This window comes from Lagopus leucura, unplaced genomic scaffold (genome assembly GCF_019238085.1).
Source record: "Lagopus leucura isolate 7727_CA_CO unplaced genomic scaffold, USGS_WTPT01 Super-Scaffold_100048, whole genome shotgun sequence".
Lineage (NCBI taxonomy): Eukaryota > Metazoa > Chordata > Aves > Galliformes > Phasianidae > Lagopus > Lagopus leucura.
Genome location: NW_024962294.1, coordinates 1,629,907 through 1,655,674, shown reverse-complemented (window position 1 = coordinate 1,655,674; position 25,768 = coordinate 1,629,907). Strand labels below are relative to the sequence as shown.

At 49.7% G+C, this 25,768-nt stretch overlaps 2 protein-coding genes across 2 annotated transcripts in view; one reads left to right on the top strand and one right to left on the bottom strand.

The window, feature by feature from the left end:
• Positions 1–5,607, top strand: part of MEAF6 (MYST/Esa1 associated factor 6) — a 6,205-nt gene extending 598 nt beyond the window's left edge. The window contains exons 3-5 of the mRNA XM_042885003.1: positions 135–193; positions 796–985; positions 4,844–5,607. Coding sequence (XP_042740937.1) covers positions 135–193; positions 796–985; positions 4,844–4,910 — 316 coding nt within the window. The 3' untranslated portion in view covers positions 4,911–5,607. The remainder of the gene's footprint in view (positions 1–134; positions 194–795; positions 986–4,843) is intronic.
• Positions 5,608–13,081: 7,474 nt separating this feature from the next.
• ZC3H12A (zinc finger CCCH-type containing 12A) lies at positions 13,082–22,754 on the bottom strand. The gene is made up of 6 exons (XM_042885237.1): positions 22,650–22,754; positions 21,937–22,506; positions 17,749–17,888; positions 16,787–17,021; positions 16,136–16,242; positions 13,082–16,024 (listed from the first exon to the last, which is right to left on the bottom strand). The coding sequence occupies exons 2-6, from the start codon at positions 22,461–22,463 to the stop codon at positions 14,988–14,990; spliced, it is 2,046 nt and encodes a 681-aa protein (XP_042741171.1). The 5' UTR covers positions 22,464–22,506; positions 22,650–22,754; the 3' UTR covers positions 13,082–14,987.
• Positions 22,755–25,768: the final 3,014 nt, after the last annotated feature.

The window sequence follows — 25,768 nt, the reverse complement described above, 5'->3', positions numbered from 1 at the left end:
TAACCCTGCACATCTCATCGACTTCCAAACCCCTGCTCCTTTTCGACCGTTCTGGGATTCTGTGACACCCCCACGGGGCTGAGTTCCCACAGACATCTGTTAAGCAACATCCCTGGCTGTCATTAACTGCCCATTTCGTCTTTCCAGGCTGTCAGTGCGTTAGCTGGAGTTCAGGATCAGCTCATTGAGAAGCGTAAGTCACCTTTTCCTTTCTTCCTCCGTTGGCAGAATTGGGAAGAATTAAACTTCTCCTCACAGCTCGGCCCCATCTTCGCTTCACTGGGCTCTGCTGTCTGCTCTGAATGGAGAAACAAGGACTGAAGCGATGCATTTCGGTGCCTGTGTCTCTCCATCAGTTGCACGTGGCTGTGGGAGAAGATGAGAGCTCCAATTCTGGAGGCTGCAGACCTTTCCTTCTGCTGTCACCATAACTTCTGAAAGAGTGATCAGGCACTGCAATGGGCTGCCCAGGGAGGTGGTGGAATCACCGACCCTGGAGGTGTTCAAGGAACGTTTGGACGTTGTGTTGAGGGACGTGGTTTAGTGAGAACTGTAGATGGTAGATGGTTGGGCTGGGTGCTGCTGTGGTTCTTTCCCAACCTTGGTGATTCTATGATTCTATAACTCTGGGTTCACCGTGTGCTGATCAGGTGCTGCGTTTCCAGTTCTTGGCATCAGAAACTTCAGTTTCTGTAGTGTTTGTAGTTCTTCTCCCTGACTCTTTGCAGGAGCAGCCTGAGATGTGAAGTGTGGGGACGTAACCACAGGGCTGCTCTGCTTCTCATCCCATTGCAGGTGAACCGGGCAGCGGGACGGAAAGCGACACCTCTCCAGACTTCCACAACCAGGAGAACGAACCCAGCCAGGAGGATGCTGAGGAGCTGGATGGATCTGTGCAGGGGGTGAAACCCCAAAAAGCCGCTTCCTCCACTTCTGGGAGCCACCACAGCAGCCACAAAAAACGGAAGAACAAAAATCGGCACAGGTCAGTGGCACCAGCAGCCTTTTAGTAGTGCACTGGGAATGGTTAGCTCTTGCTGAACGGGCTTAATTATGTGAAGGGAGCTGATAAGTTGTGAGCATAACAAAGTGTTCAGGTCGTTTGGTTACATCACTTGCTTGGAAGCTGTGTGCAGCCTGTGCTCCTGCTGTGTCAGGGAGGGGAAGGCACGTGAGGCAGCTCAACAGTCAGCACAGGGTACTCACAGCTCAGAGACGGTGGTGTTTTTGACCAGGCCTTGTCGGTTCTTTTCTCTTTCAAGCAGAATAAAGCTGTCTTCCCTGCAGTAGAGGAAGATTACAGTCCTGGTCTCCTGTGATTGTTCCTTGGTTTCTACAGAGCCAAGGAAGATAGGAATGTCACTGCTTTCTCTGGAGAAGGAGGATGGGAAAACAACTTAGAGTGTTTTGGGGGCTGCTGACTCTCAGTATCTTTACTACATTTTCTACTCCAAACCTTTTCTGTTGTCATGTCCCAGAGTCGTTTGATTACAGCGTGTACAAGTTGCTTTATCACACAGACCACTAGTTTTTGTTATTAAACTGCCCTGAAACTCACGTGAAACAGCTCTCCTGAACTCTTTATGATTGAATTTAGGCGACCACTTCTATTCCTTAAGGCATGCCTTCAAGGCACAGTGGGCTGAAGGCCCAGAAATTGGGAATCATTGAATTCCAGTGCTGTTTTCCCTGGCTCAGTGTAACCTGCACATTAGGTATCATCACTGAGCTCGTTGGCTTTGGATCCGGGTGGAGGTTCCTCTTTGAGGAGCCTTCCCATACAATTGCAGATGTTTTAAATAGCAGTGATAGATGTCACAGAGACTGCTGGGAAAAGGTCTGAGAGACACCGAGGTAGGTACAGTGCCTGCAAACTAATTAACTACTGCTTCTTCTTAGTTAGGTTTTCTGTCATTAGCATTTTTAATTGCTAGGTCAGGATTTTCTTCCCGCAGCAGCCTTCATCAGGCACACATCCCAAAGTGTTGGATGTCCTTTTTGGTTCCTCCTGAGCTAGGAACCAGAAGCAGTTCAGAAGTGCTTTTTAGCCCACAGACAGTTGGGAGGAAGGCCAGAAGTAGCAGAGTGCATCTCTAAACCACTTCAGAGAAGCAGTCTGTACAACTGAGGTACAGCATGAGAGCAGATTGCAGAGCACTGCTGGACACTTACATGGAGCACGAAGCAATCTGCTGCAGGACAGTGGGGGCCGGTGCAAATGCCATAAATAATATAAACTCTTTTGCTCCATTACATAACCCAAACTGTAGTGATGAGAGTTAGGAAGAAACTGCCCTACTGGAAGCTTGTGTGGCTTTGGGCTTTCTTCTGCATGCCTTCCTGTGAAGCAGCTGATACGGGCTACTGTTGGAGACAGAATATTGGACATGAGGAGCCCTGGTGTGATCTGGTATGGCAATTCTTGTCATCCTAAGAGATGCATCCAAGTACAGAAAGGATTTTGCAGATATTGTGTAATGCTTAACAAGGCCAGGTAGTGGAAAGTAATTACGTTGGTCTGCAATGCAAACTGTTAGAAGTTGTGATTGCTGCTAACGACTGTCCCCTAAATTTCAGCAGAAGAGCCCAAATGATCTTCAAGGTTTGAACCAAACAAAAGCCAGTCCCAATCTTTTTAATGGCACAGCTCATTCAGAAGCTCTTTCATTTCCAGCATGCATTTGAGTTCTGCTCACCTGTTCCTGAAGGACTGGGAGGTGCTGGGAATGGACGCTCTGAAGGTGCACTGACTCCACGTAGCTCCAGTTTTTCTCACTCTTGTGCCACCAGTGGCAGCGAGGGGAGTTGGATTCAGATAGAGCAGAGCTTGTGTGAATAGCTGGTTTAATTCCTGACAATTAAAGCAGGAGCTCACGTGGCAGTGTTTTATTGAAGCCACCCTCTGTTCCCTCAGACCGCAGAAGGCCCAGATGATGGTTCTCATGGCTAAAAAGTGTTTCAGGTGAAAACAGCCCTCCTTCCTCTTAGAGACCCAGTGCTGAGAAGCGCCAAGCAGAGCAGTGAGCTTTGGGGCAGAGCGCAGTGCCATCAGTGTTGGGTGCTGACAGGTGGGGTGGGAATGCAGCAAGCCATGGTTGGACTTGAGAGCTCCCAAAGGGATGTTTGGGTGCAAGGGGAGTGGGGCGTGCATTGAGGGAGCATCGAGCGCCTGCGTGGCCACGTAGCTTCATGGTTGTCTCCACCTCTGCCTGAACAAGCTTTGCTTTGCTCAGTAATCTAGCCAAAGCCACTGCTTCCTGAGCACCCGTTGGGTTCTGTGAGCAAATCCGTGCTTTGATCTGTGAGCTCTGCAGCCCTCAGCACGCAGCGTAACACCGCTCCTAACACCTCCATCCCCACCATCCACCTGGGGCTGGGGCTCTGTCAGATCTGCAGTGCTTCTTATGTTGTTGTTATTGTGCCCCGTTCTGGTTCAAGAACCTTCAAGTTACCCTTCAGAACTTTGTGGCGTTTTGAACACTGGCTTTCATTTATTTATTTACTTATTTATTTGTAGTATTCTCGCTAGGGTGGCTAATCGACTAATTTATTTAATTCGTTAGTGTATTAATTTCTATTGCTTTCTTCCTTTCAAATGCTGCCCCTCAGCCCGTCTGGCATGTTTGATTATGACTTTGAGTAAGTTTGACTTGAATTAGTACTTGTGCTGTGTTGTTAGTGTGTAGACACCAATGTGCCTTTTGAGACCTTTCTAACCCATAGTTTATCTGTTTAATTGTAGGTATGTATATTAGGTTAGGCTGGGAAGTTTTTTTAAAAAACAGAAAAGCGTGATGGAGGTAACATTTTATTTAATAACTTCGGCAAAATTAAATTAACTTCACTCTCCTTGACCTCTCTGTTCCGTTTTTTAAGTAGATCAACTCTTTAACTTAAACGTGTCGTTTAAAAACTGATTCTTCTGGCTTTGCTTCTGAAGGAGATCAGTGTAGATTTGGTTGTTTCCTTCTGGACATCCATAACCAACTCCGTACCTCTGTCTCCTGTAATCCCTGCCATCTTAAACTCCTCTCTCTGTCCCTAGTAAATAACCCTTGCCACTGTGTCTGGATAATTACCTGTGGCATAGTTACACATCTAACAATGAACGTAGAGCATGCGTGTGTAACAGTATTTCCTTGTGCTGCACAACTTCCCTGTGATTTTTATTAACTCTTTTCCTGAATGGAACGGAATATGCATTGTGGCAAAGAACAAAGAATCCACTCTCCTTCTCTTTGCTGTTCTCTTGTAATGTTGGGACAGTGATTTGGCTCAGCCCAATCGAGAATGTGGATTGAATTAACCGAATAGCCTTTGTCGTAGCCTGTGCCATATTCAGTAGCTGGTTCTTTGCAACCTACTGTTTGTGTCGTGTATTGAAATGGACGTTTCTCTTATCTTTCCAACCACAGGATTGATCTCAAGTTAAACAAAAAGCCGAGAGCTGTAAGTATCAGTGCTCTGTCATTGTTTTTGTTGCTCATCCTGGAAAGCCTCCTCTGCCGTGATAGGAGATGTTGTTTGTTGTGCTTGGGGAATGTGTAGGGATGAAGTGTAAGCGTTGTCTTCCAGATCTGATAGTGAATAAGCCCAGGTGGGCTCATTACGGAGCAAGGTTGCACTTCAGCTGTGTGCACGTGAACAAAAAAGCTGTTCTGCATCTTTCTGTTCTGTCATGAAGTGCACCAATAAAAGCACCTGGTTTGGGCTGAAAACAAATCTCTTTTCTCTTTTGCCTTCAGCTCATGGCGTGTAGAATGAGAGAAGGCAAGGCATCCCAGCTCTGCCAGCAGAGGTGGAAGTAGAAAGGTCTTAACGTGCCCATCTTCTGTCTCTGCAGGACTACTAGACACATCAGTGCTGAAGATTCTGGGATCCGGTCCTACATGAATCCCCACCAAGAATAACTCCAGTCATCTGAACGAGCACAGTGGCAGCTCTCTGGCCACGTGTGTGCAGAAGGGAGCCATCCACTCTAACCAACTCAAGGGGGAGAAAGCCTTGGACATGTCTTTGCATCATTTTTAGACACCCTGACTGACAGGAGATGAAGGTGTAGTAGTAGAAGTCCTCAATTCCTGGCTATTCTGTGCTTCCAGCTCAGTCAGGAGCTTCCTTCAATTGGCTGATCTTACTGCTGCCTCTGTAAAACCGTGGGGAGGCATTTCCTTTCCTGCTGGAATAGGGCTGTGATTCACTGTGTCCCATCCACACTGTAAGACTTAGGTTCCTTTTGTTACTGAGACGTAGCTTTGTGGTTTTGTTTGTTTCTTTGTTGTTTTGTTTTGTTTTTTTTAAACCAAAGTGCATCGTTAATAAATGGGCTTTTGGTTTGTTTTAATGCCTGTAGAGAGGAAGGTTCTTCGTTCTGTGGAACAGCTCAGTTTGGTTTGTAGGTAAGCAGAGAACAAAGTGGCCATCCAGTTTCTCTGACTTTTCTTTTGAATGCCATCCCCTGAAGTTGGCACAGTGCTTTTAGACGCAGAGGAGGCTGGAGCTCAGAGCCACCTTGCTCTCTGCTATCTTTGACATTGGGTAGATTCTCTTTTTAATACAAACTTCCCTCATTTGTACATAAACAATAAAAGTCACATTCGTCTCTCATCCCGTGTTCTGTTCAGTCAAAATATTGTCTCCCAATGCTTTTTATTCTCCATCAGCTTTGTGAGGAGTTTGCTGCAGCTCCTCCACTTTCACATAGCAGCTGCTTTTGTCCCATGACCCTTTGGAGGAATCATTTGTGCTTGCTCTCCTGCAGTAGACATAACATGGAGTGCTTGAAAGGATTGCCAGGCATTAATCTCCAGCCATGTTCAACTAATCCTGCATCAAGGTAGGCCTTGGATGGCAGACAGTCCTCAGTGCTGCTGGCGGCGTGCCTGCAGATAAGGGATGGGCAATTTGGATTGCTGCTGGGAAAGCACACAGAGGGGTGAATGTTTGGTGCTTTTCACAGCGGCCGAGTCAAGATAGCAGTGTGTGGAAAGCAGCTGTGCCTTTCCCAAGGTATTGGGAAGGTGTTGGGTATTGCCAGTTACCTGTGCTGGGATGCTTTTGCTTGCTTAAACAGTTCAGAGGGAGAGAGTGCAGTGTAAAAAGTTGTAGCAGTTGCCTTACAGCCTTCCATGTACTTCTATGTGCGCTTGTTACAGCGGAGCCTGAATTCTGCTCTGCTTCACTTCTCCTTTCCTGGGGTCCTGCATTGCAGCTCCTTGTGGCAGCAGCAGCGACCATCTCCCCTATGCAACCCTGCCATGCAGGACCTGCAGGTGAAGGTGAACACATAGGAGCACAGTTCCCCCTTGTTTTCTCGTTAGGGAATGGAGGCAGCTCTGTGTTTGCTCCTGGTGGCTCCTGCCTTAGCCCACAGCAGTGAGTGCTGCTGCTGCTGCTCAGCCACGGGGAGCTGCTGGGACAGAGTGGCTTAATGGGAGAGCAGTAAAGCTGCCCTACTTTTTTGTGTTTAAAGTTATTCCTCTTAAGAGGTAAAAGAGAGAGGAATAGAAGATGTAGGAAATAGCATAAAGTCCTGACAGGGCCTGCTTTGCTATAGCTGTGGAAAAAAAGACGACTTAGCTGATGGTTTCTGACTACTTGACCTTGGTACAAAAGCTGCTTTTCTCTGGTGCTCTTTTTCCCTGGTGCTGCTGTTCCAAAGCAAGGTTTGTAAAGGCCTGACCTCGAGGGGTCCGTGCTGCACCTCTGACCTCAGGGACAGCGTTGGACCTTTTGGGCTGGAAAGTCTCCCCTGCAGAGAAACAGCAAAAGGGCTTCATGTCACACAGAGAGCCTCACGTGCCAGAGATTTTATGGCAAAGCATCCGTTGGCTCTGCGTCCCTGCAATATGGACTGGGGGTGCTGCAACCTTCCCCAGCAGTGCTTGTCCCTGAGGGAAAGGGACAAACAGACTCAATGGGTTCTGATTGAGGAGATGGCTGCCCATCACGGTGTTCAAGGAGCCCCGTCCCGTCCTGCTGCAGCTTTCAGGCTTGAGAAACCACGGTGTCCACTGGGGTCTGCTCCAGCAGAGGGAGCAGAACTGCACGTCCCAGAGCAAAAGCTGTCGGCAGTGACAGCGCTGCAGCATCAGCTCCCTCGAGGTGCTGTTGTAATGGGGGTTTGAGTCTGCTCAGTTTGAGCACAGCAGCACTGCCACCTGCACCAGGGGCGTGAGGCAGAGCCTGGGCCAGGCTGGCATCGCCTGAACCTTCCCCTCTATTTCCTGAGACCTTTATTTCTCTTCCTACACAGCTGGAGGGTGCAAAGCTCCCCAGGCCGGGACAGCTGACCTTGAACCTGGCTGCCCAGGCTTCACCTCAATGCCGATGAAAGCCAAATACAGTTACAGTATTTTGTGCAGAAATTTTGTACAGTACTTTGCTTGCAGAAGATGAATCCTGAGCAAAGAGCGGTGGTGGCCCAGCAGCCACTGTCCTTATGGTGACTGAAGGTAGAGCAGAAGTACCCCTAATCCCTGGCACAGCCTCGTCAGCAAGAGGATTAGGCAGGCATTTAGCAATCCTGAGCAACGGGCTGAAGGCATAGCAGCAGGCAGGAGGAGCAGCAGCCTCCACAGCCTTGTCCAGCAGCTCTCCCTGCACCTCCTGCCTGAGTTGAGCTGGGCTGCACTGCCAGGTAAGTGGGCACAGCAATGGGGGAGGAGGGCTGCTCGCCCTCCTGTTGGCAGGGCTGGGTGCATCCTGCAGCCACTGCCTGTCCTGGGATCTGCAGTACGTCTCCATTCCACTCCCTGTCTGCAGGATCCCCATGAGGAAGAAGCACAGCCCAGGGAGGCCGTGGTGGAGGCAGCTCCTGCGTTCTGGGTGCTGGCAGCTCCTGTCCCTTTCCAGGACAGCTCTGCAGGGGCTGCAGTGGCTCTGGAGGCTGTTGTGGGTTGGTGCTATGGGGCTCCCTCAATATGGGACTGCATGCATGTGTGGGCTTCGCACTGTTGTAGGATTGCAACCGGGTTCATTGGGCAGGAGGTTGTGAAGAGCCCTGGGGATGTGGGGTCTTTGCTCCCCCTTCAGACCCTGTCATCCTCAGTGGGTCCCACTGCACTCTGCTCTCCCTCAGTACCTTCTGATGTGCTACACAAGCTGCTGGGACATCGCCTTCCAGTTTGCTGAAGAGGTAAAGCCCCCCACCACAACGGGGACTCATGGTGACGCGGTGCTGAGTGGCAGAAGGGTCCCTATGGGCACCACACAATGGGGTTCAGTCCAGGGTGCCTTCCAGCTGCTGGGGGTGGACCATGACAGTGAGGGGGGCGAGGAAGAGGAGGACGGGATGGCTGCTGCTGTGCTGGAGTCTGAGCAGACAGGTGGGTGCTGAGGGGCAGGTGAGGCCCTGGTGCCAGCTCAGATGGAGCAGAGCTGTGGTGCCTGGGCAGTGCTGGAGCTGCAGCGGCTGCGTGACGCCAACGAGGCCACAGTGGGGAGGTTGGAGGCACTGGAGGATGATGTCCGCTTCCTCTGCACCGAGCTGGGAGCTGAGAAACTGCTGTGGAGCAGTCGGTTCTTGGAGCTGCTGCGGGAGCAGCAAGAGCTGCGGCAACGGGTGGGTACCTCTGCAGGGTCCTCAGGATCTCTGGAGTGTTCCCCTTGCCCCCCCAACACAGTCACTCATACCCTGTTCCAGCTCCTGCAGAGGGACAGCAGAGACAGCCTTGAGCTGCTGGGAGAAGCCGAGATGCTGAATGAGAATGAAGGAGAGGATCCTGCAGGTAGAGCTGGGGCCGTGAGGTTGCAGCAGGGGAGCAAGGAGCTGGTGTCTGGGGAAGGGGCTCCCAGCCCCTGCACACTGCCAAAGGGCTCCACTGCACGGAGCAACGCTGTCAGCTCATCCCATGCCCAGGCAGCTTCTGGAAGCCTGGGGTTCTGTGCCAGGCAGGAGCTGTAAGTGCCACTGAGAGCTGGGTACCAGGGGCTTGCTCAACCCAGAGCTGGGACAGTGCAGTCCTCTCACGTTTCCACATCCCTGTATGTGCCCATCTCATCAGCCTCATCTGATAGCATTTGGTGCCAGCCAGGCCCTGCCCAGCCCTGCCTTGCCCAGTCCATTTAGCAGAACTGCAGCCATTTCCCAAAAACACAAAACCACCAGGAGGCAGCTTGCAGTGAGCCAGCTCCCCGTGCACTTGGAGATGGGGTCCTGGCTGTGGCTCTTACTGCAGCCAGTGCTGTGCTGGAACACGGTGCTACAAGTTGTCCTCATGCTCAGTGCAGAAACCTGGGAGCCAAGCACCACCCAAGGCCACACACTGCCTCCTGCTCTGCCCCAGGGCAAGTCACTGCTGTGTCCACAGCAATGGCAGTGCTCCCTGGGGACCCAGCCAGCATCCTCCTCAGCTGTTGCAACACTTCGGGAGTGTCCCGGAACAAGGATTGTGGTCACTGAAAGTTCCCACCATCACCTTTCATGAGCTGGAGGAGCTGTGGCAACGGAGGGATTGCAAAACCCAAGCACTGCCCCATTTACTTCCTTCTTAGATGAATACATCCCCTCCATCAGCATCTTCCCACACGTGTTGCAACTCTGACAGGCCCCTGGTGGAGGGACGCATCGTGGGGAACAGCTGAGGATGGGAGGTGGGATTTGTTCCAGTATGAGCACAGAGCAGCCAACACCAATCCACCTCCGCCAGAGCAGTGGGGGCTGCACACCCTCAGCCTCTCTTCTGCTGATATGAAATAAAGGATGGCTGCTTCCTGCAGGTCTCATTTATTCAGCGTGATGCCTGCAGCTCCTGGTGCCCAGCCCTGCCCCAGGCCCTCACTGCAGCCCAACACGTGGCAGCAGCCAGCACCATGCTGAGCACCAGGTGCATTTGTGCTGCAGCCGTGATTCACTTACGGAAATCATTGTGGATGTGCAGATAGGCTCGTGCTGTTCAAAGGAGCGTGTGGCAGCAGCATTTCCTGCCGCCCTGCAGATAATCTGCTTTCTGAGCAGCCTATGCAAACCAGCTGCTCCTCAGCTGCTCTCACTGCAGCTCCAGCCCCGTGCTCAGCCCTTCCTTGTAGGTACAGCACCAGGGCCACCACCAGCTGCCTCTGAGCTTGGCAGTGGTGGAGCCAGGCATGCCCAGCTCTGAGCAGCTCCCAACAGGTGCCAGCTAAAGGGGAATGCAACTATCTGGGCTGGGCAGGAGAAAACTCCATGTTTCTTCTGACTCCTCTCCAGCTGCTGCTTGCTGTGAGATGGAGTTTGTGCCTGGCGTCAGCACAGAACTGTGCCTTGGCACGTGGCTGAAGGTCAGCCCAAGTGTGTATGACCCTGTCCTACAGCCAGAACTGGCGTCCGGCCCCACAGCTTCTGTGGGCACAGTCCTATGCCAGCACCAGGCAGACTTGTTTGCTGCTGCTTGTCAATTAACCCTGTGTCACTGCGCAACAGCTGCCACCAACCCAGTCCTTCACTGTGCCCCACTGCAGCCCCTGCTTCCCAGGGCACTGCATGCAGGGACTGCTCCTCCCGACGTGCCCATGCAGTGCCCACACCTCAGGGAACTGATGCAATGCAAATAGCAGCAGCCTGACTCATCCTGCATTGACCTGGCTCCTGCATCGTGCTTGAAATGGGACAGCCCCACTCTTCTTAGAATTGCCAGAAGCAGGGGCACTGTAAGCTACTCACACCCAGGACTGCTGCAGCAAAACTCAGCCACACACTGGTCATCTTCTGCAAGAAGAAAAGCAGCATCAAAGCTAAGCAGCCTTTGGGCACCCCAGGCCAGCACCTGTAGGTGTGGGCGCAGCACAGCCTCTCCACTGCCTGCTCTGTGCCCCTGGCCCAGCTATGGGTGAAGCTCTACAGCACAGCTATCCTCTGCTTCTTCCCCCCAGGCTGAGCCAGAGCTGCTCCCAGGCTGCAGAAACCTTTCCCCGGGGCCACTACAGCATGCAAATCCTCCTGACCTATTGCTTCAGCAGACACTGCATTTACTCCAAAACATTTGTGCAATGCAGGCCTTCGGGGGAGGCAGCCAGAGGAAGCACAGGGCAGCCTCTTGCTCCTGCTCTGCAGCTTCCCTGTGGGATGACGCTGGCTGCTGCTCCCCTCTGTGCTGCCACGGGGCAGAGCTCCATGCTGCTCTCAGGGAACTTTGCTTGAGGAGCTGCTGGGGTGGAGAAAGCACTTCTGCCATTCTGATGCAGCTCCCTAAAGGAAAAAATGTCACTTGCAAACTCTGGCCTTAAGGAGCACAAGGCCCAGAGGAGCACTGTCAAGCAGCATGGCCAGAGGGTGAGCACTGGCAGGAGCCTGCAGGCAGCACCCACAGCTTCACTTCTCTCCCATCTCACAGCAGCAGCCTCTCTCCAACTGAGGCATCTCTGCTTGCTTCCTGCCTTGCTTTCTCCCTCTACCCTTCATGCTGGAAGTGCTTCCTTGTAGCACAGCCTGCCCTACACAGGTAGGAGCACCTGCCCCTTTCCCATGGCCCCGGCTGGAGGCTGAGGTCAGATTCCTGCCTCAAAAGATGTATTGAAATGTTAGAGCTGAGCCAGCCACAGCCTGGAAATCCTCCTGCAGAAGAGAGCCAGGCAGCTCACAGGGTAATTCAGAGAGGAGAGCCGGGGGCACAGCAGGCAGAGCCTCCAGGACCAGGCTGCGCTTCACACAGAGTTAAGGTGGGAATGCAGCAGGCTCTGCCCCAACCTCTGCCACAGCACCGTGCTCCTCTTCAGTACTCCGAAGAAAGGGCAAGTTAAGATATCTTGCTGCACTCACTTCCAAAGGAGGGCTCTTCCCCTTCCTTTCGTTGCACAGAGGAAGCAAAGCCTTGATGATGTTTAACTACCTCTGCACCTATTTCTAGCACTGCTGGGAAGAGAAAGAGATGGCTCTCCTCTAAGCACCACAGCACAGCCCCTCGGCCTCCTCTATTTCACATCAAAGGAGATTTTCCTGCCCTGGCCTCTCCCTGGCACGGTCACCCCATTAAAGTACAGACAGCTTCCCCACAGGGTGCTGCAGCTGACCTCCTCGGCTGCATTTAATTTACGAGCAAGCTGACAAGAAGATTTAACCTATTTAGATGGACAAGAAATAATGCAGACACTGCAGTTGTGACAGGTCCTCCCCTGCAGAGCACCAGGAAGCAGTGAGCCACAGGATGTGCTGGCAATCCCTCAGCAACAGCAGAGCCCAGAGCTGGGCACACCGCGTGCCCTAAGTCGCACTCAGCCAAGTATCTCCGACTACAGCAGCAGATGCAGGTCCCACTACAACAAACAGAAGTCCTCACCAGGTTAAGAGCTGACACATCACTTGGTTCTCCCATCACCAAGGTCCTGGACACACACAGTGAACCATGAGCTTCCTTAGGTTTCACACAACAGCCTCCAAAGGAGTCCTCTGCAACAGATAAGTCACCTTCCATGCAGTGCTTCACTTCAAAAACCAGGAGCAACTGTTTCCCTTGCCTTTTTATGAACTCAAAATAACCACTGCCTTGGATTAAATTAAGAGCATGGCCTTTAATAAAGGCAATAAAAAAAAAAAAAACATGCCAAGTCACATAATATGCTGCACTATGTACAGCAGGTAGCAGATGCACCTGAAACAGGCACTTCATACCCTTATGCACTTCCTTTGAGCTCTAACAAAGCTATAGAGCAAAGCTTGACGTGGCAGCTGCTCTGTTCTTCTGTTATCATGCTCACACCTGGCTCAGCCATGCTGTATAACTGTACAACATGTGCATTTGTTTCCATACTCCACCACAGAACTGCTGCACGACCCACACGTTCCCCCAGAAGGATCAGGAATGCTTGACCCCCATCACCTGAGACATCCAACCACAGCACAGCTGTCACACCAACAAGTTAGATGCCCTCACACCACCACACTGCAGCCTCGTGGCACCTTAACGACCACTGCATCCCCTGCACAGTGGGTTCACTTCAGTAACTGGATGTGTTACCTACTAAAGCAGTTTAAGACCTAGCATCTTAGATCAATTAACGACATCCAGCCACTGCTGCTGCTGTTAGATTCCATGCAAAGGTCTGAGAGCAAAGGAACCCCAGGGAGGCAGGATAACCTCTTCCAAAAAGCCAGCAGAGCCCAAAGTTCAACTCAGCATATTTATTTATATAACACGGGTTCTTACTTCGCCACGGCTTCCACACAGCTGCCTCCACTCAGTACATAACCTACACACTGCATAATGATACACAAAGTTCAGTAACATGTCAGCTTCAGAGCAGGAATCGTTAGCCTTCCGACTGCAGGAGCATATCAGCACTCTGCCAGGAAAACAAAACACACCACGCCAAGTAACACAGTGGCTGAGTCAAGGATAGCACTAATGAACAACAGCATCAAGCATCAAGTTGTTGGACAATAACATTAAAAACCATTTCTTTTTTCCTGTAATTTACAAATACGCGAAGTATCAGGTTACTTAAAATTAAGAAGCATTTTGCTTACTAACATGAAACATTACTAATTTGTAATGTATCATCATTAACCAGGTATACAGGTTTCTGTGTCCCTGTGGTTTTTACGGCACATGGTGCCTGTTTGGGTAGGTCACTCCTTGGACAGAGGGAAGGTGGGTAATAGACAGAACCATTCCTCAGCTTTCCACTGTATTCCACTCTCCCCTTGATGATCTGCCACTCGACAGCCTTGGTTTAACCACGAGATGGACGTACTTAAAAAAAACCCAACACACAAAACACAGATACAATGTGCATCAACAAATCAACTGCTTCTGGCCTGCAGTGCAGGAAACATCCCTGCACCGTAACACAGTGAAATTCCAGGACCAGAACCAATTACTACAGCAATCGTTTTTTTTTTTGCATATTTAAAATCTATTACAGTATCTACAATTAAAAAAACAAAACCACGCAACTTCTTAGAGGAAGAAGGAATGAAAGGGGAACAGCCTTACCAAGTAAGTCTCATTCTACATTTTTGGATGCTGTTACAGTCTGACAAAGCTGAAGGGGACAGGAAAATATCAGTGAGAAGGAAGACGAAGCAACAGCTTTGAAAAGTATTAAGGAGTCCTCAGGAACAGTATTGGCAGCAGCTGTTTTACTGAATGCTCAAAACTATTGCTGTCTGAAGACAAAAGGCACTGTATCATAAATCCTCTTTGTCAGTGTTACACAGATAGCCAAAGATAGGATACCAGGCAAGGACAATCTTTAGAGAAGCCTCAACAGCACGGCCATCCACATCCTGACAACTGACTGCCTTCTCCAGCAAACACAGCTCACTGCAGCTTCGGAGCAGCGTCGGGTCTTCCTTCCTTTCTCAGGATGAATTCTATTCCTAGCCCCCAGTGCTTCTAGGAGCTGAGCAGCTTGCTGAGCACTTGTGGTGTATATCATAGAACTGCCTCAGCTCAGGGAGGCGAGCTGAAGTGGGAGGGGTATCACTAAACAAGTGCACCAATAAAGTCAAATCTAAGACAGCTAAACCTAACTTCACGTTGGATTGATAACTTAGCAAAGAGCTAGGAACAGCCTCGACAACACATTTCAGTCCTCAGAAATGAGCCTCACACAACTAGAGATCGTATGTTTCACATACATGTTTTTGTTTCACAAGCCCCACAGAATCCTCCCTCTGCATGCCTGCTAACAATCCAAGCCAAAACAAAGCTTGAGCTAGCGGGAGGAACGAGGCCATACACAGTTTTGAACTGCAGGAATTTAGGGTGTGCCTAACTCACCATGTAAATCCCATAGGAAAGATCTGCTCTGAAACAGCAGCCTTTTCTCCTGTCCTGCACCTAGATTCTCTTCAGCATCCTTTGAGGATGACAGGGACCATAACCTACTCTCACATCTTTAAGAGGGACACAGTCATGACCAGACCAGAAATCGCTGTGAACATGCCACATCTGGTATCCAGCCTCCAGCTGGGACTTGCAGGGAACAAAGAGGAGCCCTCGAATGGCAGCTACAGAGTGCAAACACTGCCCACAAGCTTAGCATGCTGGCTACCCTTGGCATCTGCTTCATATACCTGGGTTCTGGGATTTGTAGGTTAATATCTCTGCGGCAAGCTTTTGGGGATCCAAAAGCTGAGGGAAACGGCTCATCACAGCATCAACTAAATGGGGATGGAATATGCCACACAGCTTGACATGAACATTGGCCCTCTCCTCTGCAAACTGATCAGACACAGTCCACTGGCAGGAATCACCATACGTTGGCCCTGGGGCTCTCTGCACTGAGTGAGGATCTCGCACGCTGGTAGATCTCACCTGGGGAGGAGGCATCTGGTAGGGCTCAGACCAGTACTCACGAGAATGAAGCGAAGGAAGAGAAGGGGCATTGTACTCACTGGGGAGACTGTACTGCCCAGCATTAGCTGGATGGACAGGTACCCCATAGCCTGAGAAAGAGTGAGGTGGCCCTGAGTGAGGTATCTCAGGGTTATACTGCAAGAAGCTAGCACCAGAGGCAGAAGATTTATGGGAACCATGCTTGTAAGAGACCAGACCGTTTTGCTCTAAGCTGGGAGAGTGCGGGTAGAGAGGTCTCTGCCTACCACAGGAGCAGACTGTCACCTGCTCGGCATGGGAGTGATCACAGTGACTGGTAGATCTGTAAGGCCACATGTCAGACATTTGGTTCTCCAGAGACCCAATGCCTGAGTCAAGATGCTCCTGAGAGATGTAAGACAGAGAGTCCATATGAGGATGCTGGTACCTTTCAGAGGACCTGTGGCTCCCACTGTTAGCAGGAGCACTGCCTGACACACAGCCTTTGATCTGAAGCGGAACATCATTGGGCTTTGTTTTATGTGTCAAGCTTTTCCTCTCTGCAGAGATCTTCTGCAAAGAGCTTTTATCACTCTCTGCAGACCCAGAGCATAAGAGCTCTGCCTGGGAACCTCTTTTGCCCTTTTTCTCCTCCTTGACAGCACTGGTACTTCTGGTAGGAGACAATCTTGCATTGGCACGGAGTTCATCAGCTAATGAGCGCTGGGGTTGATTGATCCTTTCAGGGTGGTAGAATTTACACTTAATTCCATAAGTACATTTCTTCCCTGCAAGGAAAAAAAGCATAGATAGCAAGGAATGACAGCTGAATTTTACCAAATGCACGAGTTACACTTGTATAGGGACTGAAGTTTTGATGTTCAGAAGGCAAATCTTACCATAAGGGCACTGCTGCTTCTTGTGTTCTGGCACCACAGGTTTCTTTCTCAGAAAGTTATCCAGGCTGGGGCCATGCCGCCCCAATGGATCATCTGGAGGCATAAACCTAAAAATAATTTAAAAAAAAAAAAAAAAAAATAGATATCTTAATCAGGAACAGCTCACTTTCTGGGGTCAGGGTTTCACTTCTTATAGAAGTCTCCCATTTCACCAAGCATTAAAAGTTATGAGCCCTAAAAAACTTTCCCATTTCACTGCTTATCACCTAGTACAGACTGGCAAGAAGTGCTTCTCCTCAGGCACAGAAGAGGTTTTGTGCTGTGCTGCTGACTAAAAGCAGTACTTGGGGCTGGGCCTGCCAATGACAGCATTGGGAGGAAATCAAGCACTACAGCTTTCCCAAGAACTCTTCCAGAGCAGAGCTCCTACCTGCAAACCACGTGCAGCCATTGACTCCAGTTCTTCATACCTTATACAGCCAGGGAGGAGTTCTTCCTGTCTTCCTTCTACACAAGTATCTATGGGATTGTTTTCTCCCATTCTCTATCACCCTTTTCCCTTTTTCACACCTCGTTACCCTCCCTTCATTAAAAAAAAACACCACATGCTCCCACAGACCACTTTGAAAGCCAAGGCACGTGGGAACATACTTGTCATTAACAAAGGAATACATCAGCAGACGCTCCTCAATGAATTTCTTCCACTCAGGACGTTCATTCTGCAGGTCCCGATAAGTATCATTAGAAACCACGATGCCATCAGACTCGTGTGCCAGTTTCACAATGAATCGATCATCGTAGCAGACAACACGTTTGCCCCCAACCCGTCTGGAAGGAGTGAAGACCAAAATCTTCTTCTTTTCCAGGTCACGGAGAATGTACTGATCTACAACAAACACAACTGTTACCACATCACAAATGGGCACAGCCCAAAGGTCTTCCCACCCATAAGGTAACATTGTAAAGAACAATGGCCAACTCGTTTCTTTGCAACCCTCCCCTCTTTTTTCATACTACCTTTTGAGTCTATCAGAGGTGGATTCCCACCTGGGAACACTCAGGAACATGAGGCTATTGAAACACAGGGTGTCCCATCCACATCTTGCATACAAGGTACTGATTTGCAGTTAAGACTGGCATACATTATAGTAACACTGTGTGCACACGTTACTTTTGAGTAGGTTTACTTGGAAATCTCAGCTCCTCATAAGCTGAGAGCAAACTTCCTTCTATTTGAAGAAACCTGACTGTACTCCTATTGAGGTTTTACTTCTAGTGCATCGAAACTCTGTACTTTCTAGTGTCAAACATGTTAGTCAAATATAGCATAAAGGTGTTTCCCTGAAAGGAGAATTCAAATCATGAAGGACAAGTTAAGCAGAGCAGTATTACATTCTTTGTTCTCTGAATTATTCCAACTGATCCAGGCAAGAACTTGCTTAAGGGAGAATTTAATGACTTTAAATCTCACTGGTCAGCACAGCTTATTGGATCTCCTACTGCTCAGATCTTCCATTCATAAGTTAATTACTAACTACCCAGAACTTTGCAAGCTCATTAAGCGACAAAGCAATAAGCCTGAAAAGCTGCTCTTGGCTTTCATATTTCCACACCTGTTATAAGTACATCTGGTCGTGGCTGTTCCTTCCTCCAAGACGGCACAAACACTGTAATATCCTTGTGTCCCCTGTCCCAAAACCACTGCACAGCCAGAAGGATTCCTCTGCAGGAGAACACCTCTTTATTTCCATGGCTGCAGTGAAGAAAATAAAGGGTTTCAATATTCAGGTGATGCACAGATCAGTGAGGCAACAGATTAAGCAAACAGATTCAGCAATTAAAACAACCTTCAGCGTTGGAGCAATAAGAATCAGTATTACATGCTGATCTCAAGGAGGAGCACCAGGTTTTACCATTGCTTTTAGCACCTCAGTACACCAACAAACAGCCAAGTTTTCAGTGGGAAGAACAAAGCAGCTGTAACTGCTCCTTTGAAGCAGGGCCTTTTGCTTCAGCTCTTTATTTTTAGCCCTGAGTACAACGTGATCTTGAACTTCCTTTGTCCTTTTCTGCTAGCGTGTGCCAACGGCCAAGCCAGGGCAAACTGCACTTCCACAAAGGGATCTGCTTACGAAGCTGCTTTGATAACTTAGGGAAAACACACCATTTTGTGCACTCTTACCCCAGTGACATCAGCACTGAGGCAGGATGCCTCTTCAGTTGCTGATGCTTCATGCAAATAGCACATTTGCATGAAATATCAACATTTCCCTTCACCGGTGCTCAATGTCCCAAGAGCACTTGGCAGCTAAGAAACAAAGTTTAGCAACAGTGTCAGAAACCACCTACAATATTAAAAGCTGCTTCATTATTCATTACTCCATATCAGTAAGTTTGCAGAACCTCTATGAGGAAACTACCAGTCGTGTTCTATCAGTGCCACTATTTACAGTGTTATCAGCTTTGCTGTTGATAATGGCTCTGGCAGACTTTCAATGTCTCTCTGTTGCAGCCTGATTTGTCATTCTGGGGATCTAAGCCTGCATTTTGTAGTGACACCAAGACATGTTTTATTATATTGAAGATAAGTGGTGTCAAGCCACAAGATTGAACAGCAAATTAGGGGTATCTGTGAGAAATGTTTGTTAATCTTCACTTTTGTAAGCAAAGTGTCTTGTGTGGACTTGCACAGGACACAGCTGTGTTGCTGTGCCTCTGGATATTTGTATTGAGCTCTGTAGCCAAAGGCACCTTAGAAACAGGCCCACAGCTCCAGGGCACAGCTGGGTCAGTGCTGAAAGCTGCACACAAGCTTAATCAAACACATCCTGTCTATCACAGAGGGACACCAACTCCAAGACACTTACAGCCCAGCGCATTATACAGAACACAAAGCAAACACCACAGCTAGACGTTGTCTGAATGCACACAGGACCTCACAGGTGAGGCAGAGAAAGATGAATATAAGCACTGTGAGGCACAAGACAGCCTCCTGTAGCACATGGAGCCCAGCAGGTTGTACACAGGCTCACAGCAGGGTAAATGTTCTGTAATCAGGGAAGATACCCCCAGATGTGGAGACTTGAGAGGCAGTGGGTGAACACATCCCCAAAGAGCACAACAAGGGAGACAGTGCAAAAATCAAACCTGGACAAGCAAAGCTGAAGCACAGGTCACATGAAATGGCTGAAGCATCTTCACACAACGCCAGAGAGGAAAGGAAAGAAGACAGGGAAGGTGAGCAGATGCCCCAACACCTCACACAACACAGCAGTGTTGCTGAGCTCATGCTCAGTCCTCAAAGTCACAAGCTTAAGTGTTTAACCTGTACTAATTTGCTGACACATTTAAGTTTCTCCCCCCTTTCTGAAACACCAAACTTCTTAGGCCATCATGAAAAAAAGCAATATTAAAAAGAATGAAAACTAAAAGCTGTATGCATTCAGATAGAAATAAACCTATTATCTTATTAATGGATTAAAAACATTCAAGATTTCCCAGGTCTAGGAATAAGTACTGCTTCTTTGTAAAGCAATTATGAATCTAGCATTATTTTCCAACTGTCATCACATTGTGCTGTACTATATCAAAGCAAGTCCACCAGGCTTCTTGAATATAACCCAGATTTGTTTTGCATATGTAAAAAGCCACTTCCTAGCTGAATAAGGTTAGTGTTTTTTCCCCTCACCCACCTCTACAGCAACCAAATCCAACAGTTTCTGTTTTCTAGAGGACTTGAAAAGTCAAACCCAGCCAAGCCTGCATGCTCTAGTTCCAGCAAGTCACCTTTCTCGGAAGCTATTAAGAGAACTGAAGAGTTGTTCCAGATGAACTATTCCAGAAGAACGACGCATTTAACAAGAGAACACACACCTAAAGAGACACTTCTCTCCATTAAGAATCCCAAGTTACAGAAAGGTTAGCATTAACAATCACAGGAAAGATTAGCTAGAACCCTGCCAGTATCAGACTGCTTTCACTATGGATAGACACAGGTTAACATCCTCTGCTTATTTCTCATTTATGAGCCCCTGCTACCACCCTAGAGCCTACAGCCAGGCTGATCTGATTTGGCAGCAGCCAAGAAAAAATTCCCTTAGAAGGAAGTAAAAGCTAATTTCCACTATGATTTGCATATGTTTGTCAAGAGCTGTTCAGGGAGGCCGCTGTACACACTGCAAATGAATCAGCAGGGAACATCACACACCATCAATACAGGAAGTTTCAGAATGGAATTCCCCTTCTAGCAAGTTGCTTAAAAAAAAAAAAAAAGAAAAGCCAGACCGCGTTTCTCATGTCAAACTCTGTCCTGTTGCCACTGTTATTACTGCCTGGTCTGCCTGAGTCACATCTGCTGTAATCTGCTGCACTTTATGGGGTAACTCTCATGGGTAAGAGGTTCCTCATTCAATCAATGCAACCAATGCTGTTGTTTAAGCCTACCTACTTAACTAAAGTAAACTTCACCACAAGAATCATACGGATCAGCTCCACATCTCAGGTAACAGCACAGCTGCTGAGCACAGGACTCTCCTGAAGACTCCAAAGTTAAATATTTTATTCTGTTGACAACAGAGTGGGGCCAGGGAGCATCATGTTTGCATGGGGACTTGGAGGCTCTGTCAGCTGGGCACACAGCAGATCGTACACCACCTTTTCTCACTTCTATTCTTAGAACTGCCAGCCATGGCTCAGTGAAAACCACACCTGCAAACAAGTCTCCATTCAGCACTTTCACCTTAGGAAGAAGTCTACAATGACATACACAACAGCTATGTGCACTCATTTCTTTTAATAAGCAAGCATGTGTACACAAACATGCATTACAAGACCTATTAAACTAAAACAGTGAAGAAGTGCTTCTTAACCATGGAGCCCAACTTCAAACTCTGGTGCATTAAGCTAATGGCACCCATTTGTGTGCAGCTGAGGAATATTCAACATCTAGAGCTGGGGTGGTAGCAAGTAACTCCCATCATAAGGGGACCAAAAACAAAGGTGGAAGGAGACACTGAACTGAAAAGTGCCCAGTGCAAGGATACTTGTGCCCCGTGACTATTAGGATTCCTGTGAGCCCAAATTATTGTCAGACAACTCTAGTGGCCTTCCTACATTGTCTGATAGAACCTGCTCGACCAACACCAGAACATCCAACATGCTGAAGATGGGCTGCAGCCCTACCTTGCTATCACAGCTGTCAGAAGTGGCAGAATTGGCCACTCTTTAGCAGAGTGGCCCGTTCCAAACTCGAGCATCTTCCACAATGCACAAAAATACCTGACTCCCAGTCTGGAGACTGGCCTCCAACGCCAGAGACGGAATCATATTAAAGCCTTTTCTAATTAACCCCATAATTAGGTATTGAGCAACTCAGTGCTACAGAAGCTTATATAAAACTATTAGGTAAGAGGACAATGTATCTTCTGTTATCCTCCTCAGCAGCTACAGGAGGGAAGGAAACTTTGTTTAACCATGAAGCACATCCGCTACTGGCAGAATAGGTACTGACCACAGTAAGAGCTAATAGAGACCACAAGGAGAAGGAGCCATCTGGGCCGTCACCCTCAAGAAATAGCTACACACACTGGTGATGTACATTGGAAAATATTACCAGCCACCACCAGAACATCCAGTTGTAGTTTTTTGTGAAAAACCCTGAGTTTTTCAGACCCCAGGCTGTTAGATCATGGCACGCCTCACAGCTACAGAAGTAGAGAAAACCACCACCTCACAGGAGCACTTAAGGGTCACATTAAGCACAAACTACCCCAGAAGGGCCTACTCTCAAGCCCCAGACACACCTCATTGCCACGTTGCTTCCATCAATAACAATGGGCTTCAGGTTATCACTCTCCTTCTCCTCCAGAGGTGGCACAGGTGCAGGAGTCTTGTTGGCAGCTCCTCCTCGAGGGACCAAAGGAGCTTCCTTGGTCTCCTGAGGGGTCTCTGTGGGCTCTCGCTCAGCCGGGCCATGCTTCACCAGCTCCCCGAGGACAGTGTTGGTATCAGCATTCAGACCAAGCTTCTGGAGTACAACATAGATCTCCTCGGAGGAGTAGCCCAGCTTGCGGAAGAAGTCCACCTTCAGCTGCATCTCAAGGCTGTCGGGGGGCTCCTGTGTGGGGCTCCCCACGGGCTCCATGCCCAGCACAGTGGGCCCAACGCCCTCCTCACGGCTCAGAGCCCGGCCCAGGCTGAGGTAACCACTCTCACATGGATCTCTGGAGCTCATCCTCTCCTCCAGCCGACTGAACTGCTGTCTGAACACTGGGAACGCCTCACGCCAGCCGGGGCAGCCCAGCAGGGAGGACAAGCTGCCCGCACTCATGGCTGCCCTCAGCTGTCTCTCGGCCTTCACTCGCACTCCAGACCTGCGGGCCGAAACGACGGCGTTAGGGGCGATGCGGCACAGCCCGTAGGGCCTCTCTCTCCTTCCCCAACCCCGGCCTTCAGCCCTCCCTAGAGCCCCCCACCCTCCGCAGGACCCCCGCCCCGAATCCAGCCCAACCCTTACCAGCCTCCCACCGCGCAGCCACCGCAGCATCTCCATGGGGCCGGAGCGGGCCGGGCGGCGGCCCCGCTTTATACCGGGGCAGCGCTGCGCCAACGCGGAAGGGCAGAGAGGGGGAGGGCGGAGCGGCGGCCGCTTCCCGGTCCGCCCCGTGCCACGCCCGGCCGCGGCCCTGAGGCGGAGCGGGGCGGGGAGGCGGTGCGGCCTGCTGCGGCCTAACGCGCGGCCTAACGCACAACCCGGCCCGCGTCCTCGCGTGGGTCCCGCTGCCGCCTGCTGCGGCCTAACGTGCGGCCTAACGCACAGCCTGGCCCGCGGCCTCGCGTGGGGCCTGCTGCGGCCTGCTGCGCCCCCTGCCCCAACCGCCTCCCCCGGCCCCTTCGGTTCCCTTTGGTCTCTTTCCAGCTCCCCCCGCCCCCCCTCGCCGAGTGCCTCCTCGCAGAATAACCACGCTGGGTGTAGAGACAGGTCCTCTTCTGCAAACACCTGGCTTTTATGCAAATCGTGTTGCAATAAAGGCAGATGTGCCCTGACAAGTGAGTTCGTAAGGGAAATTTGTTCATCTGCTTCCTGCTCCGCTGCAAGGGCCGTTGTTTACTCTCGATTTTGTGATCTGATGCCGGGTTGTGCGTGGTGCGGGAGGCCCACTGAGCCCCGGAGCAAAGCCCTGGGTGAGCACACGTCGGCACACCCCGCAGAAACGCGTGGAGCTGCTGGTTCTTCAGATGGCTTTCCAGCTTGTTCTTGCCTGCTGCTCTTCTGAGGTTAAAACCACTAAAAGACATGATTCTAATGACTGCAGCCCTGGCTTTTTTTCTACTTCCTCCCACCAGCTCAGGTGAAGTGCAGCTGCGGTGTTAGAGGCAGATGTCGGGTGCTGTGCTGGGTGTTTGCTGAGGGAGCACCCACCTGACCTGCGGCATTACACCTGCTGAAACTCAGCACCATAAAGACCAGACTTTGACCTACGAGCTGTCATGAAGCACTTCAGCACACTTCAGTCCACAGAAAATCCGAAACTAGAAAAGGAGAGAAACAGAGGGAGACAGAAACGAAGTGACGAGTTGTAAAGCTGTAGCCAGCTTTAAGCAAAAGGAATGTGCGAATCATGGAATCACTAGGGTTGGAAAAGACCTCTAAGATCACCAAGTCCAATCCCAACCCATCCTCACCCTAACCACATCCTTCAGTTCCACATCCCCGTGGTTCTGGAACACCTCCAGGTGCAGTGATCCATCACTCCCTGGGCAGCCTGTGCCAACGCATCACCACTCTTATGAGAATAAATATTTTGTAATATCCAACCTTTTTCCCCAGTCACAACTCGAGCCACCACCTGTCATCCTACCACTGTTACCTGGGAGCAGAGGCTGACCCCCCCTTGCCACAACCTCCTTTCAGGTCATTGTAGGGAGTGACAAGATGGCCTTGAGCCTCTTCTTCTCCAGACTGAACCATCCCAGTTCTCTCAGCCACTCCTCATAAGCCCCGTGCTCCAGACTCATCACAGTTTTGTTGCCCTTCTCTGGACAAGCTCCAGGGCCTCAATGTCTTTCACGTAATGAAGGGCCCAAAACTGTTCAGCCACAATGTACAGCCACAAGGCCTATCAGCGAAGGTGCTCCATGTATTTTTATGTCCTTTATGAGCTGCACCTCCACCAGCTGAAGCATGGGCACAGCACTGTTGACACTGCAGTCACCTGACAGACAGGTGCTGCAGGGTTATTCAGGGCTGGCAGCAGCGGTGCTGGCCCTTGTGGCCCATCCTGGCTGGAGGTGGCCATCCCATAGAGTGCCTACATGCCACATTAGGCACACAGGGCTGTCTGGCATGAGTTTGTCGTGCCAAGCTGCTGCTTTGACCCTGATGTGATTCAGGTAGCTGTGACTCAGCCGGCAGAGGCTTATCAAACCAGGCTTCTGAAGGAGATAAGAGCACCCAGCAGCAAATAGGACTGATACCGGCTGTTTGTTAGAACCACTAGATGGACCATTTGTAACTACGGGAATTGAGCTAACATTTCACAACGTGCAAAAATTGTTCCACTCTGACTTCTGATTAATCACTCCTAAACAATTAAATGTAGGTAGTTGCAAATTTGCTTCCCTGAGGCCATGTACCAGAGCCCGAGTTAGGAGCAAGGGAACTCTCCCAGTTACAGGAATACATTTGCATTCATCTTCCTTGTGGTTACCCTGAAACAATCATTTTTTCTTGTCTCTGGCCATGTCTGAAACCGCACTGTATACTCAACAGTCACACACACACAGAGGCTAGATTCTGATCAGAGATAATATCCTTAGTCAGTACTTAAGTAGGTGCTTTCCCAACTCTTCTTTCCCTTGGAATCTTCTCCAGTCAGCTTGAATTTAGCATTTGTTTGTGTACTTTTGCTCCCAGGCTCGAGTCTATTGCACTAAAAAGCATGGCCACAGATGTGCTTTTTATAGGAAATACCCCATGCAAGATCCATAGAGCTGGATCTTTTGATTTATGCAAAAACAGCAATCATATGCTGCCTTTTTCATTGAAAAAGAAGCCAGGATGCAGAGAGGGGATGTTGGCTTCTCCACCCTAAAAGTCAGAAGGGGTCAGACTCTGCCCACACCCCAGCACTGTCAGTGGTTACTTTTGATATTTTTTACATTTGCAAATTGCTTTGAAGAGAAAGTTTACTGCAATTGTTTGGCATTTCAAAGACTCTTGTGGAGGCTGTGGCTTCTGAGGACATGAAGATATCCAGAACAAAGCCACTGCTTGGATCACTGATGGACAGAGCCCCCCATCCCGTACAATGTGATAGAACCCCTCTCTCATTTAAGTGACGTGGTCTGGAAAGATATGGACCCACTCTGCTCCACAGCACAGAGGAGGAGGAGGTACTGACAGCAGCAGCCCACAAACATCACTTTTTGAGCAGCGACTTGTCCTGGGCTGGGAAATGCCGAAGGAGTTGCACAACAGAGAACTTGTCTAGGAGAAGGAAGGCATGATCAGAGGAGCCCGAATAGCGTCGACTCAGTCAGAGACACTCTAATACCATTGCATAGATTCCATGGTGGGACATGAGCACTTCCACAGCGTTTTGCTGAAGTGCACTCTGTCTCACACACTGCTTC